The sequence below is a fragment of the Phocoena sinus genome, chromosome 5 (genome assembly GCF_008692025.1).
Source record: "Phocoena sinus isolate mPhoSin1 chromosome 5, mPhoSin1.pri, whole genome shotgun sequence".
Classification (NCBI taxonomy): Eukaryota; Metazoa; Chordata; class Mammalia; order Artiodactyla; family Phocoenidae; genus Phocoena; species Phocoena sinus.
In genome coordinates this window covers 87,206,572-87,224,856 of record NC_045767.1, presented here as the reverse complement: position 1 = coordinate 87,224,856, position 18,285 = coordinate 87,206,572, and the positions used below count along the sequence as shown (strand labels likewise).

The 18,285-nt window shown below is 35.4% G+C and overlaps 1 protein-coding gene and 1 long non-coding RNA gene across 4 annotated transcripts in view; one reads left to right on the top strand and one right to left on the bottom strand.

Annotated features, from left to right (window-relative positions):
* GNRHR (gonadotropin releasing hormone receptor) overlaps positions 1 to 18,285 on the top strand; it is a 38,013-nt gene that overhangs the window by 12,654 nt on the left and 7,074 nt on the right. The window contains exons 2-3 of one of the 3 annotated variants that reach the window (XM_032631722.1): positions 2,039 to 2,258; positions 9,713 to 9,981. In XM_032631722.1, the coding sequence (XP_032487613.1) occupies positions 2,039 to 2,258; positions 9,713 to 9,957 (465 nt within the window). In that variant the 3' untranslated portion in view covers positions 9,958 to 9,981. Of the gene's footprint in view, positions 1 to 2,038; positions 2,259 to 9,712; positions 11,015 to 18,285 lie in introns of those variants that run through there. The other 2 variants (XM_032631721.1, XM_032631723.1) reach the window with 2 other exon arrangements.
* Positions 1,742 to 18,285, bottom strand: part of LOC116753822 — a 32,076-nt gene continuing 15,532 nt past the window's right edge. Inside the window, exons 2-3 of the long non-coding RNA XR_004349881.1 lie at positions 10,825 to 10,891; positions 1,742 to 2,202 (exon numbers count right to left, since the gene is read on the bottom strand). This is a non-coding gene — a long non-coding RNA (uncharacterized LOC116753822). The remainder of the gene's footprint in view (positions 2,203 to 10,824; positions 10,892 to 18,285) is intronic.

The following is an 18,285-nucleotide window of genomic DNA, read 5'->3' as shown; positions in this document are numbered from 1 at the left end:
AATTAAAGAAAAATGATATATCTCAAGTTAATGAATTTAGTGCTTTTCTAAGTATGGGAAGGTGCAAGAGTCCAGACTTATTGAAATCATCCCTTTGAAATGCACCTTAACTATCTAGAGCCAGTATCCTGCCTTTTTCCATCCTGAATGCCCTCAGTGTGCATAGTCGGGGGTGGCTGCAGGGGCTATGGCTTGATGGCCACAACATTCTTTGTTTACTGATATGGTAGGTGACATTCTTCATCCACAAACTTTTAGCAAAAAATACCTAAGAGGTGACACTTTCTTCGCAGCATATTCTAGAAGGAAGCAGAAGCTGTCGATTGGTCCCATTATTGGCAATGTTAATTATTTGGTTATTTCTCGACTAGTAAAGTTATTATTTTATAATAACGTTATAATGACATGTATCCTGCAGGTAGATACTTTGAGATGATATAAATAAACTACTCTCCTCAAACTTACACCCATATTTTTACCATCTATTGGTGATTCTTGCCTGAATCAATTATTATTATAGTGATTACAAAATGGTAATCACTACTTCCACTATACCTTTTACACTTATTAATTGACTTTCTACAGTAAAGAGCTTTTTCCTCTCCCCATTTATTTGTCGTTGTTGGTTTCTAATTTACATCAACATGGAGTCATGGTTTCTTTCTTTATTCTATAGTTTATCATTGTTTTCTATCAGTGTTTGTTTTCATGCTTAAACTATCCCAGATTTGGCCAACTGAAGCTCTTTCAAGCTGGTGCCTGAACATTTTTCACATGCTCCATCATTCTCTGGGCATTTCCTGACTTTTCAGCACAACAGCTGTTCCAAGGACATATTGTACTTTGCTTTCCCCAGCCTTGAGATCACCCATTTCTCCAGTTAGGTCTGGTTCCTTCTGATAGAGAATGATACTTAGAAAACAAGATCTGGGTGCTGCAGTGCTGGGTGTGCTCATTGCTACTCAGATGTCATTATTCCTAGGCTCTCTCCACAGGCAGAGCTGGAATAAATGTATTTATGTGTACACACGCGCGCGCGCACACACACACACACACACACACACACACACATAAATTACCCTTACTCTTTTTTTAGAATTGTACAGCACCCCATTGTGTGGCCAACTGTAGTTTATTCAGTTACTATTCAATGAATTGTTATTTAGATTATTTTCAATGTTTTTCAGTTATAAGCAATGCATCAATGGTTAATCTTGTGCATATGTATTTTCATATAATGGAAGTAGGGGTGTATCTTCAGGGTAAATTCCTGAATGTCAGATTGCTGAGTCAAAGGTAAATGCATATGTAGTTATGCTAGTTATTGCCAAATTCCCCTCCTTAATGGTTGTACCAATTTGCATTCCCATTAGCAATGTATGAGTCCCTGTTTCCCTACAGCCTTACCATGAAAGTGTGCTACTATTTTTTTTTAATTTTGCCAATCTTGATAGTAGAAGATGGCATATCATTGTAGCCTTAATTGGTTGGCACTGCTCTCATAAGTGAGGTTGAACGTCTTTTCATATGATTAAGGGCCACTGTTATATCTTTTCTGTGAACTGTCTGTTCATGTTTTATGACCATTTTAATGAGATTTTGTCTCAAAAATAAAATCTAAATTTGTATTTTGAGGGTATATTCTAAATACCAGACACAGTTTTATGTGCTGAGGATATAACAATAAAATCACTTGCAAAATCACTCGCAAAAAGTTTACTCAGCATAATAGCATCTGAAATTGAAATACAAACAAGGTTTAAATCTTTGGTTGATGATTGTGCTGCAAGGTTGAAATAATTGCAAAAGAAATCCAAAATCCTACAGATCCATTCACATTACCCAAACATATTTTAAGTAAAAATCCACTTATAACTTTTTGTAGAAATGCCAAAAGAATATCAAGATATTTAGCAGTTGCTTTGGGCAACAACATGTTAGAACGCTAGCAGAATACAGAAGAGAAAACTTTCAAGACAACTTGCAAATACTGTTTGAAAATAAGCAACATCACTTTTTAAAAAATTTTCTTATACAGTTATACATCTTCAGGATGATCCATTTAGAAGATGACTCTGGACAGACAGAAGGTTTCTCTCAATGTGTAACACACTGCAGTTTTCCACAATGGTGGCATCAAGCCTTTTATAACTTTTTCACCTTCACCTGCCTCTTCATCATCCCTCTTCTCATCATGTTGATCTGCAATGCAAAAATCATCTTCACCCTGACAAGCGTCCTTCATCAGGATCCCCACAGTATGTATTCCTTAGATTTGGTGTTAATTGGGGGTAGACAGCTTTTAACAGCAATACTCAAAGCACAGAAGCAGAGTGGCACTTACGATGCGCTAGATACTGTTCTAAGCATTTTACGTATATTAATTAACTCTTTTAATATTCAGAATCAACCCATGAGGCAATACTTTTATTATCCCCCATTTAGATATGAGGTAATTTAATACTCCCAATATTATAAATTTGCAGCATGAAATTAAAAATGAAAGGACAGTTGCTCCAATTACCCGATAGAAGCATTGGCAACTTGTTCCTGCTGGTCCATCACAAAGCTCTATCAAACACCTAATGTCTAGAATGTAGCAAAGTACAACTCGTTAAATGGTAGCCAATAGACTTGTTAAAGTTAAGCTTTTCTGTATCACATTCAAATCTCCTGTACCCACAAAATGTATCCACACACTATGCACATTTGTGTGTTGAGTATGCGAACTTGAACGTGTAATTGACTATTTCACCTTTAACTTCACAGATGCAGTTGTGCCTTTGCTTTAAGAATCTGGTGCATTCTCAAATACTAAAATTTATGAATTTTTAAAATTTTATATTGTAGTATAGTTGATTAACAATGCTGTGTTAGTTTCAGATGTACAGCAAAGTGATTCAGTTTTACATATACATGTATCTATTCTTTTTCAAATTCTTTTCCCATTTAGGTTATTACAGAGTATTGAGCACAGTTCCCTGTGCTATATAGCAGGTCCTTGTTGGTTATCTATCTTGTTTGTTTTTAACTGGGGTATACTTGCTTTACAATGTTGTGTTAATTTCTGCGGTACAGTGAAGTGAATTAGCAATATGTATACATATATCCTCTCTTTTTTGGATTTCCTTCCCATTTAGGATACCACAGAGCATTGAGTAGAGTTCCCTGTGCTACACAGCAGGTTCTCATTAGTTATCTACTTTATACATATTAGTGTATATATGTCAATCCCAGTCTCCCAATTCATTTCACCTTGGTGTCCATACATTTCTTCTGTACAGCTGGGTCTCTATTTCTGCCTTGCAAATAGGTTCATCTGCACCATCTTTCTAGATTCCACATATATGCATTAATATACAATATTTGTTTTTCTTTTTCTGACTTACTTTACTCTGTATGACAGTCTCTAGGTCCATCCATGTCTCTGCAAATGATCCAATTTCATTCCTTTTTATGGCTGAGTAATATTCCATTGTATATATATATATGTATGTATATACTACATCTTCTTTATCCATTCATCTGTCAATGGACATTTAGGCTGCGTTCAAGTCCTGGCTATTATAAATAGTGCTGCAATAAACATTGGGGTGCTTGTGTCTTTTTAAATTATGGCTTTCTCAGGGTATATGCCCAGTAGTGGGATTGCTGGGTCACATGGTACTTCTATTTTTAGTTTTTAAGGAACATCCACTGTTCTCCATAGTGGCTCTATCAATTTACATTCCCACCAATAGTGCAAGGGGGTTCCCTTTTCTCCATACCCTCTCCAGCACTTATTGTTTGTAGATTTTTTTGATGATGGCAATTCTGACCAATGTGAGGTGATACCTTACTGTAGTTTTGATTAGCATTTCTCTAATAATTAGTGATATTGAGCATCTTTTTCATGTGCCTCTTGGTCATCTGTATGTCTTCTTTGGAGAAATGTCTGTTTGGGTCTTCCTCTCATTTTTTGATTGGGTTGTTCGTTTTCTGATATTGAGCTGCATGAGCTGTTTGTATATTTTGGCGATTAATCCCTTGTCAGTTGCTTCGTTTGCAAATATTTTCTCCCATTCTGAGGGTTGTCTTTTGGTCTTGTCTATTGTTTCCTTTGCTGGGCAAAAGCTTTTAAGTTTCATTAGGTCCCATTTGTATATGTTTGTTTTTATTTTCACTACTCTAGGAGGTGGGCCAAAAAAGATCTTGCTGTAATTTATGTCAAAGAGTGTTCTTCCTAATTTTCCTCTAAGAGGTTTATATTGTCCACTCACATTTAGGTCTTTAATCCATTTTGAATTTATTTTTGTGTATGGTGTTAGGGAATATCTATTTTAAATATAGCAGTGTGTACATGTCAATCCCAAACTCCCAATCTATTCCTTCCCCCTACCCTTCCACTATGATAACCATAAGGTTGTTCTCTAAGTTTGTGAGTCTGTTTCTATTTTGTAAATAACTTCAATTGTTTCAGGTTTTTTTAGAATCCACATATAAGCAATATCATATGATATTTGTCTTTCTCTGTCTGACTTACTTCACTTAGTATGATAATCTCCAGGTCCATCCATGTTGCTGCAAATGGCATTATTTTATTTTTTTAATGGCTAATATTCCATTGTACATATGTACCACATCTTCTTTATCCATTCATCTGTCGATGGACATTTAGATAGCTTCCATGTCTTGGCTATTGTAAACAGCACTGCAATGAATATCGGGGTGCATGTATCCTTTTGAACCATGTTTTTCTCTGGATATATGCCCAGGAGTGGGATTACTGGATCATATGGTAGTTCTATTTTTAGTTTTCTAAGGAACCTCCATACTCTTCTCCATAGTGGCTGTATCAATTTACATTCCCACCAGTAGTGCAAGAGGGTTCCCTTTTCTCCACACCCTCTCCAGCATTTATTATTTATAGACTGTTTGATGATGGCCATTCTGACTGGTGTAAAGTGATATTTCATTGTAGTTCTGATTTGCATTTCTCTAATAATTAGCCATGTTGAGCATCTTTTCATGTGCTTCATGGCTATCTGTATGTCTTCTTTGGAGAAATGTTTATTTAGGTATTCTGACCAGTTTGTGAGGGGTCATTTGTTTTTTTGATGTTGAGCCACATGAGCTGCTTGTAAATTTTAGAGATTAATCCCTTGTTGTTTGCATCATTTGCAAAAATTTTCTCCCATTCTAAGGGTTGTCTTTTCATTTTGTTTATGGTTTCCTTTGCTGTGCAAAAGCCTTTGAGTTATTTAGGTCCCACTTGGTTATTTTGTTTTTATTTACATTACTCTAGGAGATGGACTGAAAAAGATATTGCTATGATTTACATAAAAGAGTGTTCTGCCTATGTTTTCCTCTAGGAGTTTTAAAGTATCTGGCCTTACATTTAGGTATGTAATCCATTTTGAGTTTATTTTTGTGTATAGTGTTAAAGAATGTTCTGAGTTCATTCTTTTACACGTGGCTGTCCAATTTTCCCAGCACCACTTATTGAAGAGACTAACTTTTCTCCACTGTATACTCTTGCCTCCTTTGTCATAAATTAACTGACCAAAGGTGTGTGGGTTTATTTTTGGCCTTTCTATCCTGTTCCATTGATCTATATGTCTGTTTTTGTTCCCATACCAGGTTTTGATTACTGTACCTTTGTAGAATACTCTGAAGTCAGGGAGCCTGATTCCTCCAGCTCTGTTTTTCTTTCTCAAGATTGCTTTGGTTATTCAGGGTATTTTTGTTTTCCATACAAATTTAAAAATTTTTTGTTCTAGTTCTGTGAAAAATGCCATTGGTACATTGATAGGGATTGCACTGAATCTGTAGATTGCCTTGGGTAGTAGAGTCATTTTGACTATACTGATTCTTCCAGTCCAAGAACACAGTATACCTGTCCATCTGTTTGTGTCATCTTTGATTCGTTTCAGCAGTGTCTAAGTTTTCAGAGTACAGTTTTTTTGCCTCTTTAGGTAGGTTTATTCTTAGGTATTTTATTCTTTTTTATGCTATGGTAAATGGGATTCTTTCTTTAATTTCTATTTCTGAAATTTCATTGTTAGTTTATAGAAATTCAACAGATTTCCGTGTATTAATTTTTTAACATGTTTATTAGAGTATAATTGCTTTACATTGCTGTGTTAGTTTCTGCTGTATAACAAAGTGAATCAGTTATACATATACATGTCTCCCCATATTTCCTCCCTCTTGCGTCTCCCTCCCACACTCCCTATCCCACCACTCTAGGTGGTCACAAAGCACCGAGCAGATATCCCTGTGCTATACAGCTGCTTCCCACTAGCTATCTATTTTACATTTGGTAGCATATATATGTCCATGCCACTCTCTCACTTCGTCCCAGCTTACCCTTCCCATACCCCATGTCCTCAAGTCCATTCTCTACATCTTCATCTTTATTCCTGTCCTATGCTTAGATTCATCAGAATCCTTTTTTTCTTAGATTCCATATATATGTGTTAGCATACAGTATTTGTTTTTCTTTCTGACTTACGTCACTCTGTATGACAGACTCTAGGTTCATCCACCTCACTACAAAAACTCGATTTCATTTCTCCTTATGGTTAAGTAATATTCCATTGTATATATGTGCCACATCTTCTTTATCCATTCATCTGTCAATGGACTCTTAGGTTGCTTCCATGTCGTGGCTATTGTAAATAGAGCTGTAATGAACATTGTGGTACATGACTCTTTTTGAATTATAGTTTTCTAAGGGTATATTCCCAGTAGTGGGATTGCTGGGTCACATGGTAGTTCTTTTTTAGTTTTTTAAGGAACCTCCACAGTGTTCTACATAGTGGCTGTATCAATTTACATTCCCACCAACAATGCAAGAGGTTTCCCTTTTCTCCACACCCTCTCCAGCATTTATTGTTTGTAGATTTTTTGATGATGGCCATTCTGACTGCTGTGAGATGATACCTCATTGTAGCTTTGATTTGCATTTCTCTAGTGGTTGGTGATGTTGAGCATCCTTTCATGTGTTTGTTGGCAATCCGTATATCTTCTTTGAAGAAATGTCTATTTAGGTCTTCTGCCCATTTTTGGATTGGGTTATTTGTTTCATTGATATTGAGCTGCATGAGCTGCTTATAAATTTTGGAGATTAATCCTTTGTCAGTTGCTTCATTTGTAAATATTTTCTCCAATTCTGAGGGTTGTCTTTTCTTATTGTTTATGGTTTCCTTTGCTGGGCAAAAGCTTTTAAGTTTCATTAGGTCCCATTTGTTTATTTTTGCTTTTACTTCCATTACTCTAGGAGGTGGATCCAAAAAGATCTTGCTGTGGTTTATGTCAAAGAGTGTTCTTCCTATGTTTTCCTCCAAGAGTTTTATAGTGTCAGGTCTTATTTAGGTCTCTAATCCATTTTGAATTTATTTTTCTGTATGGTGTTAGGGAGTGTTCTAATGTCATTCTTTTACATGTAACTGTCCAGATCTCCCAGCATCACTTATTGAAGAGACTGTCTCTTCTCCATTGTATATCCTTGCCTCCGTTGTCATAGATTAGTTGACCATAGGTGCATGGGTTTATCTCTGGGCTTTCTATCCTTTTCCATTGATCTATATTTCTGTTTCTGTGCCAGTACCATATTGTCTTGATTACTGTAGCTTTGTAGTAAAGTCTGAAGTCAGGGAGTCTGATTCCTCCACCTCCGCTTTTTTCCTTCAAGACTTCTTTGGCTATTCAGGGTCTTTTGTGTCTCCATACAAATTGTGAAACTTTTTGTTCTCGTTCTGTGAAAAATGCCATTGGTAGTTTCATAGGGATGGCATTGAATCTGTAGATTGCTTTGTGTGGTATAGTCATTTTCACAATATTGATTCTTCCAATCCAGGAACATGGTATATCTCTCCATCTGTTTGTATCATCTGTAATTTCTTTCATCAGTGTCTTATAGTTTTCTGCATACAGGTCTTCTGTCTCCTTAGGTAGGCTTATTCCTGGGCATTTTATTATTTTTGTTGCAATGGTAAAGAGAAGTGTTTCCTTAATTTCTCTTTCACATTTTTCATCATTAAAGTATAGGAATGCAAGATACTTCTGTGCATTAATTTTGTATCCTGCTACTTTACCAAGTTCATTGGTTAGCTCTAGTAGTTTTCTGGTAGCATCTTTAGGATTCTCTATGTAAAGTATCATGCCATCTGCAAACAGTTACACCTTTATTTGTTCTTTTCTGATTTGGATTACTTTTATTTCTTTTTCTTCTCTGATTGCTATGGCTAAAACTTCCAAAACTATGTTGCATAATAGTGGTGAGAGTGGAAAACCTTGTTTTGTTCCTGATTTTGGAGGAAATGGTTTCAGTTTTTCAATATTGAGAAAGATGTTGGCTGTGGGTTTTTCATATATGGCCTTTATTATGTTGAGGTAAGTACCCTCGATGCCTACTTTCTGGAGGGTTTTTATCATAAATGGGTGTTGAATTTTGTCAAAAGCTTTTACTGCATCTACTGAGATGATCATATGGTTTTCCTCTTTCAATTTGTTAATATGGTGTATCACATTGATTGATTTGCATATATTGAAGAATCCTTCAATTCCTGGGATAAACCCCACTTGATCATGGTGTATGATCCTTATAATTTGCTGTTGGATTCTGTTTGCTAGTGTTTTGTTAAGGATTTTTGCTCTATGTTCATCAGGGATATTGGCCTGTAGTTTTCCTTCTTTGTGACATCTTCGTCTGGTTGTGGTATCAGGGTGATGGTGGCCTTGTAGAATGAGTTTGGGAGTGTTCCTCCCTCTGCTATATTTTGGAAGAGTTTGAGAAGGATAGGTGTTAGCTCTTCTCTAAATGTTTATCGAATTCTCCTATGAAGCCATCTGGTCCTGGGCCTTTGTTTGGTAGAAGATTTTTAATCACAGTCTCAATTTCCGGAAGCTCCTCTTTCCATTGCCTGACCCCCAGGCTGGGGAGCCATACATGGGGCTCAAACATTTCACTCCTTTGGGAGAACTTCTGTGGTATAATTACTTTCCAATTTGTGGGCTGCCAACCCAGCATATACGGGATTTGTTTTTATCATGACTGAGCCCCTCCTACCATCTCATTGAGTCTTCTTCTTTGTCTTTGGATGTAGGGTATCTTTGGGGGTAGGTCCCAGCATGTTTTGTTCATCAGTTAGTTGTGATTTTGGTGTTTCTGTAAGAAGAGGTGAGCTCACATTCTTCTACTCCACCATCTTGTCCTCGTCCTTCAATATCCTTAATGCCAACTAGGATTCTGACACCAGTTCCAATGCATGTGTTTCTTCCATGTGCCAAGCTTACATTGCCTCCCACAATGGCAATGGCACCTCCTATGTGGCCAATTGGGAAAGAGGGGGAATTTATAAATTTATAAAGTAAACATGGTTATGTTGGCATGACAACCAAAAGGTAGGGAATTCAACTCAGCTCAACCTCAGTCTGCTCTCTTAAATTTATATTTTAAGAATTTGAGTAGCCCTTTATTTCAAATCCATATTAGTTTGATGGAAAATTTATTTTAAGAGCACTACTATCTTTAATATTTTCTATTTATTATGTAACATAGTGGAAAACTTGAAATATAAACAAGCTTTTCAAACAAATTGTCATTATTAAAAATATTAGAAATTTGCTAATTCATCAGGTTGAATTATGATTCTGTCTTCCTTTTTGTCTATTTTGGTTTTGTAATAAAACTGGTTGTTAAACACCTACTCTTTTCTCTATCTAAAAGAACTACAACTGAATCAATCCAAGAATAATATACCACAAGCTCGACTGAGGACCCTAAAGATGACGGTTGCATTTGCCACTTCATTTACTGTCTGCTGGACTCCCTACTATGTCCTTGGAATTTGGTATTGGTTTGATCCTGAAATGGTAAACAGGGTGTCAGATCCAGTAAATCACTTCTTCTTTCTCTTTGCTTTTTTAAATCCATGCTTTGATCCACTTATATATGGATATTTCTCTCTGTAATTGTTAGACTACATAGGAAGTCACGTAAACAGACACATAAACTATGTAGGACAAGGTAATGGATTTCCCCTTTTGGGAATGATAAACACAAAGCATATTCCAGCACATTTACATACAAACAAAGCAGAGTTTCAGATTACGGTATTACACTTATTTCTTTGGAAATCACATTGTCAGAAACTCAATTACTAGGAAAATTTTTTCAGGAAAAATAATTATATATTTCCTCTTAACCATTAGCTTCTAAATTAATCTCTTCACTTTCTGAGCTTCTATAACACATTATATGGGTTTTTAAATCACTTTCTTCTTGTATAATAATATATAAATATTTAAAATAGCCATGGCCTAAGGCAAACAGATGCCAAAAAGTAACGCTGAGAAACACAGTCCTAACCTCAGCATGCCTTGGAGAGTTTTTCTCCAAAGGGGCTTAGCAGCAATTACAACCTTATGCTAAAACAATAAATACATAGAGCACAGAGACAGTATTTCCCCTGCCCATGTGATCAGTTTTCCCTTCTATGGTTTAAAAAAACAAAATGCAATGAATCAAATTTTTTCCTTGGCTTCAAAAGCATTCTAATGTTTGGAGTATTCAGCAACCAACCCACTGTCCACTGCTCCAACCTGACAAGATTTATAAATAGTTCTCTTTCATCCCATTCTTCACTTGGTACAGGTTGTGAAGTGCCTTCATATAAAAGGGAGTTTCAGAGGGGCTCAGATTTGGACAGGGGGTTAGAACATTCCTCTTGGGCTGTGTAGTCTATGGAGTTTGTGGTAATTAAGTGTAGTAATAATAACAATGTTTTAAAATACAATCATGAAAAGATATATACTGATTATGTTTTATAAATAACATACCTTCTCTTTTAATGTCAGGGATTTTCTTCTATCTTCTGATCTTTCTAAATCCATAATCCACAAATCACTAAAAAAAAAAAAAGAAATCAAGCAAATGCACAAGCAAAAAGTTATTTGATATGTAAAATTAACTCTGAAAACCTCAGTTTCACTATATATAGATCAAAGGAGACAGAAAGGTATTAGAAAAGGGAAAAGAAAAACTCTCTGTAAATGTATAACTAATACCTGCTGATGTTCACATTGAGTGGTATGGTTTCCAAAATATGTCAGCACAATACCTCTTGTAATTTAGGCCTGTTTCCACCCATTCCATGAAAAAGGGGATAGGATGAAAGGGTTCTATAATATCCATTAAATAAGAAAACTGTATAAGGGAATTAAAAGAAATTCAACCACTCTTTAACTTATTTTTTAAAAGAAATAGGTAAAATATTATTATATTCACATGAGGTATGTAATGCCACACAAAAGATGAAATGTCATTTCCACACATTCCAGGCCTTGTGAAACTGTGGTTAAGTAAACTACTAATTAAACTAATGGTAGGTCTTTCCTTTCCTTATTTTTCTCTTCTCATACTTTTAGTGTTGTAGTGTGTAGTAGTTATTTTTCCACATTCTAGGTTATTTTCCAATTCTGTCTCCATTGGTCCTATTTCTGTCACTATTGAACTCCTTCCTTCTACTCTTTCATTCATATCGTCTTTTTACTAAACTCATACCTTTAATTAGCCAATCAATGCCCCAACTCTACAGTTGAATTGGGCTGGACTCAAATTTGTAATGTGCTAAAATGCTCAAAGTTAACTTTAAAGGTGTGTATACTGATACCAAGAATTTAAAGTTCACTAGATGACACAGGAATATGGATAAGTCACAACAAAACCATTCTTCTCTACCATCTCTTTATCATACGTATTCTTATTCCCAAACTGATAACAATTCTTACATACGGATTTAAAGGCAAAAATATACAAGATACAATCTAAGGGCTTTGTTAGATATGTGTTTATTGAACATATGTCAGTTTGGCTTTTACATATTCAAGAAACTGTTCTACTTAGATACACTCTTAGGCATTTTTTAATACATTAACTAAAGGGCTATTCAAAATCTTGATGCAGGTGTTTTTAAACTGTGGACCATGCACAAAACTGTATTACAATGCAACTGCTTTACTTTTATTCCTATTTGTATTATTTTATGCATTTAAAAACATTATCCTGAGAAGGGTTTTTGGCCATACCAGACTGCCAAAGGAGCCAATGTCACAAAAAAGTTTAGGAATTCCCAACTGATTCTGTATATTCATAAAGAAGTTTATTACAATAAAAATGTATCAGAATGTATTCACCTGATACATTTATATATATATATATTCATAATAATGTTAATATTGAAACTGTACTGGATTGATTCAATTTGATCACTCACCATTTTCAACCTTAAAAACTCTCTTAAGGCTCAACATGTAATGAAAAACTTGGCAGAAATAAATATATTATATAAATGTTGTGGTCTGTAAATTATAATGTGGATATGGATTTATACCAAAATTAATAGTGCAAAAGGTAAATGTGGCTTTTAAGTTAAAGATACATCACTCAACATAGAGTATTTCATATTTGGTATTATAGTCATTTACTCTATTTTCAGTCATAATAAAAGATGAGGATTCCTTGTAAAAAAGGATATGTTCTGCAGAGTTAATCCAATATATCAGATAATTAAGATTCTATCTTGGATATCTCCTCTTCTATTTGGCATAAAAAACTGGTTAAAAACTGGATTTCCTCTTGCTAAATTCAATTTAGTAATACATGACATGAACAAACAACAATGAATTAAAAGATTGTGCAAGTTCAATTTCAGCCTACAAAACAGAGATATCATATCTTAAAACAAACAAACCAAAAATGTTGGAGTACTACAAACATAATCTTCCCAACAGCATAAATCAGTGTAAATGAGTTAGAAAAAAATTTTAAGTGCCCTATCTCAGAACTTACTTGGTAGTCACAAAGAGATAATATTTATGAGCAGCTAAAATACATTTGAATTTCATCTATTTTACCTTTAGCCTAGTTTCAAATGTCAAACCAATTCTTGTTGTCTAATTACTATAAATTGTGTCCATAGGAGACTAAATAGAATAAGGTTCAATTTAATTTCTAAGATTAATTGATTTAAATCTTCAATTTAATTCTTTTGGTTATTAAGTATAAAAATTAGGTATAAAACAATGTCTAATTTTTTTAATTATATAATATACAAAGTACATGCATAGGAAAAATAGAATATGTGCAAAAAATATTGATATAGTTACCTCTGAATGATTTTTTAAATTTCTTGTGAACACCTGTATCCCAAATTTCCAGAATGAACATATATTGCTTTTCTAATGAGAAAAAGGTAAATAAATATTATGTGTGTTTGTATGATTTTTGTGCTGTTTCTGTTAGAGTGCCTTCTGCTGTAAGCAATAGAAATGTCAGACTAGACGTGGCATGTTTTCACTTCACGTTACAGGAAGTCCAGAAGAAAGCATGCAGAGTTGGTTAGTTCAGAGCTTTGAGTCATTTTCTCTGCTTCCTCTAGGCTTCAGGGATCAGAAACTACTTGTCACCAACTAGAAGTCTCAAAGGCACAAAGAAAGGGTGGCTTCTCACTATACATCTCTCTTTCCCAGAACCCTCAGCACTTCCTCTTAGATTGGCTAGAACTGGAGCACATGACCACCTCTAAACTATCACTAGCAAAGGAGAAAGGGATTACCCTAAACACCTTAAGGGTATGTTTTATCTTATGGAGAGCAGCACTCAATTTCCCTGAACATTTAGTCACCTGATAACTAAAAAAATATTTAGTTCTTTTTTTCCTCTCTCTTTTTCTTTTTTTGTGAGAGCAAGAGGGGAATGTTTTGGGGATCAGAAGACAGAAGTACCTGCTACAATCACCAATTACCTTCTCAAAATAAAATCAGGACTATGTATATCACAAAATTTAAATAGCACACAATTTAAACACAAAGAATAAAGGCTAAATATAGTCTTGGTACACTGTAATTACACAATAAATGTAGCCCTAAGGGAAAAGAACAAACTTTATTATTTTTCACAATCTAAATCCGAACATTTAAACTCCTGTGGTTGGAATCTTCATCTGATGCATAGAGGGTAACTTCCACCCAATTATTGACTTTCTTTTATAACAAGCCCATTGGATAAGAAATTTGCATAAGTTTTAAAAATTCTAACTATGACTTGAGATCAAGTGAATAATTGTCAAATTAATAATTTAAAAATGTGATTAAAACTAAAAAGCTAAAAACTAAAAAAAAAAAAAAAAATGTGGCAACCTGAAGTGGATTTCCCATGAAGCTAATGAAACTTAATTTCAAAGCTCCTCATTTAGCCCCCTCATGAGCCCTGGAAAAGAAGTCTTCCCATGGGTACATGTTTTTATAAAATTCATAAAAATAAGATATTATAATTGCAATAATTAAGACTATCTCTTTTCACTTTTACTTCCCCTCTGTCACACTCATCCCTCAGATGAGGTGATGTTGGAATGGCCATGGATAGCTTTGGGATCCAGCCAAGGGGAACTTGAATTAGGTATATATTTACATCGAATCTAGAGGGATATTTTGTGGTTCTTGGTCACTTTCATGTGTAGTTAAGTCACTGCTAACCATCACAGTAAGCATCTAGGCATAGTACTAAATAAAATATTGTTACCCCCATACAGACTTACCTGGCATAGTGACAGGAAAGTGTAGGGCCAGAGGTCATATCATGATATGGAGGTGTCTAGAGTATGGCACCAGAACTATTTGAGTAGTGGAGGAAAAGTAGGGTATAAAACATACAGAAACCTGTCTACAGAAATTATTTCACTCTTTAGCATGTTCACCCTAAAGTGATTCCCAATAAATCACACCGCTGTATAAGGTACTCTTGCTTCCAACCATGCTTTACCTATGGAAAAGGTAATGGGATATCATTTCTTTGATTAAGCTATAAGGTAAAGGTGATAGATGTTCCTCCCATGACTCTTGTTACATTATATATGATTATCTTAGCTGACTGAGCCCGAAATTCTCCTGCTGCCCTTGAAGAAGCAAATAGCCATGCTGTGAACTACTTTTGCAGAGAGTATGTGGCAGGGAATTGTGGGCAGCCTCTAGGACCTGAGGGTAGCCTCTGGTGGACAGCCAATGAGAAGTTGGGACCCTCAGTCATACAGATGCAAGGAAACAAATTCTGCCAACAACCTGATAGCCTGCAAGTGGATTTGTCCTTAGTCAAGCCTACAGAGAAGAGCACAGCCTGGCCAACATCTTGATTACAGCCTGCTGACACCCGAAACAGAAGACCCAGTCTCAAGCCTGGGCTCCACACCCACAGAAACTGTGAGATAAATGTGTGTTGTTTCAAATCACTATGCTTGTGGTAATTTATTATGCAACAGTGGAAAACTAATATACTTAGCATGTAAAATTGTAAGAAAAAGATTGGGTCCTCATCAAATCCTAGTTAAAATAAAAATTCTCTCCTTTCAGAAATATACTCAACAGTGCAGCATATACAATTATAAATGCCTACATTATTTTTTCTTTTTGACTGGAAATGTAAAATTTATCAGAATTCCTGTGTTTGTAGGGTACAAAACTGTAGCAGTACTAAAGCCAGTAAGTACATCTGTTTCATGCATCTCAATGTATGCGATTAAATGTTAGGATGTCATTACTTACAAAGAATTTTGAAATTGAAAGAAAAAATTTTAAACTATCACTATATAAAACATTATATTATAAAACATTGTTATACTAAGACATAATTAGGGAGTATGAAGCCAAAATAATTTACGGGGAAAAGTACTTTAGAGTTATGTCAAGCAGTTAATGCTTAAAATTATTACTTTTTTTTTTTTTTTTAGATTTTGTGATGTTTGTAAAAACTTCAGGCCCCAGAAAACATGAAGCCTTCTGATAGGAACTAAGCCTCTGCATTATTTCTAAGACCACCTCCCACTTTCCAAACTTATACACTAGTTCTGGTAAAAGGATTCAAATCTTATTTTCTTGCCAAATTCACTATCCCAGTGATCTCTTCAGAAAGCTAGACTTGCTAGAATGGGGTCCTGCCTTATTCCTGCCATTCTAATGCCTCCTCTCCATTAGAATGGGACTGAAGTCTGCTCCTAAACCAACTTTAACTAAGGAGAACATGCTATTTTATTTCACGCATCTCTGCTGCAAACTATATACTGGTCTGTGTACCAAAATCTCTAATGCTCCCTACTTTTACAGATTTTTAATTACTATGCTCCACCCACCTAATTGGATGTATCTTGCTGCACTCTCATCCACTGCTTTCTCTATTACTAGTTGATCTCTGCAACTAGTAATTATCTATCACTAAACATGCTGAATGTGTTCTACTTTCTAGGATGCACTTACCATATTCACTGATAGCTGGTTCCTCTACAACAATTACTTGCCCCAATAGATGTAGTTCCCAGGAATACCTTCACAAGGTCTCCAAGTCCATTGCAGATAACAATCCCATGACAATCTATTTGACAAAATGCAACCACTATCAGAATAGCACTGTCAAATTCAATAGAAAACAGATCCCAAAGAAATAGAAATGCAGAAGCTGACAAAGATTTATCAGAGGAGCGCTCTCTCAACTTCCCACTGTTAAACATTCCTAAACTATATCCTGTTCTCTGTGTTCTCCTATTACAATGGAAGACTTGTCCCTGCTCCTCTTAAAAGCCAATTCCTCTCCTTGTGTTGTGGATACCATTCTCTCTCACCTTTCAAGGACATCACTTCTTCGGATATCCCCTTGTCCTCCTATACCATCAATCTCCCCCTTTCTACTAAATCATTCCCACTGCTGTATGAAAATGCTTTTTATCTTGCATCTTAAAAAAAAATCCTCCTCAGCCATATACTCAATTTCAGCTTCACCTCCCACAATCCATTTCTCTACTCTCCCTCCCAGAAAACTTCTCAAGAGTTGTCCACACCTGATAACTCCTCTTCCTTACTTCCCTTTTAATCTTCAACACCTGTCACCTTGTAGTCTGTCCTTACTACTCCAGTGAAACTCTAGTAAAGGTCACCAAAGATCACCCTACTATGAAAACTAATGGTGATTTCTCTGTTCTTGACTTACTGTAATTTTCATCAATATTCAAACAATTGTTCATTCTCTCTGTAAAGAGCTCAGGTGAAGGAGGACTGGGCCATATCTTGGAGAATACTGGAGTGGCAGGAGTTGAAAGAGAAAGCTTAATTTGGGAGAGAGCACAAGACAAAGAGGTGGGTTGGGAAATTGTCAAGCACCAGGGAGCTACATGGAAGCTTAATTGATGTCTGAAGGCCATCCCTCTCTCTTCAAGTGAGTAAATAATATTGCCATCACAGAGGAGCCCCATTGTTGTTTTTCTTATCACTATCTGGTGAATGGCCTTCCATTTTCAGATATCAGCACAATATCCCTTAGCCATTCATGAAAACAGTAATCATCCTAAAACAAGGCTGAACCCCCATCTGAATAACTATTCTGGGTAGAAATCCAATTTTCATCAGTCTAGTATATTTTTAATTCCACTGAAAAGAGCGGGTGGTAATTCCTTAACAAATTAAGAACAAAGCCCAGCATCAATACTTGAGTGGAACCGGACAGTGATGAATTCCTATACCAATTTGCTTCCCACTTGAGACACTCCTCTTAGCTCTGTGAAACCATCCCCTCCCAGTTTTTCTCCTATCTCACTAGGAGTTCTTTCTCAGTTTCATTTTTTCCTCTTTCTATTCTACCTAATGTTTATATGGGCTCAGATCTAGGGATTCTTGGTTTATCTGTCTACCCTCTCCCCCTTGGGGATATCACCCAGTACTGTGTGTGTGTGTGTGTATATATATATATATATATATATACATATATGTATATGTGTATATATATACACATATACAAACACATACACATGTACACACACATATTTATATATTATATATTATTAAATTTATATATTTAGCTCAGACTTCTTTAAGCTACAAGTTCATAGATCCAAATTTATACTTGATTCCTCTACATGCACATCTTAAACTCAATATATCTTTATTATGTTATAATGAACTCTTTATTTCTTCCCTAAATCACTTTCTCATTTCTTCTTTCCATCTCAATGCTGGCACCAAAATATGCCTAACTTGTTCAAGCCAAAATCCAGGATTTATTCTTAATTTATCTCTCCATAGTATCTTATATCTAATCCATCAATAAGTTCAGTCTTCATAACATTTTCCAAATCTATTTCTATTGTCATTGACCTAGTCTAATCCAGCATCATCTCTCTCAACCTGATTAGAGCCACAAACTTCTCACCAAATTCCTCTTGCTCTGCTATAATCCATTCTCCACAATGCAACCAGAATGTT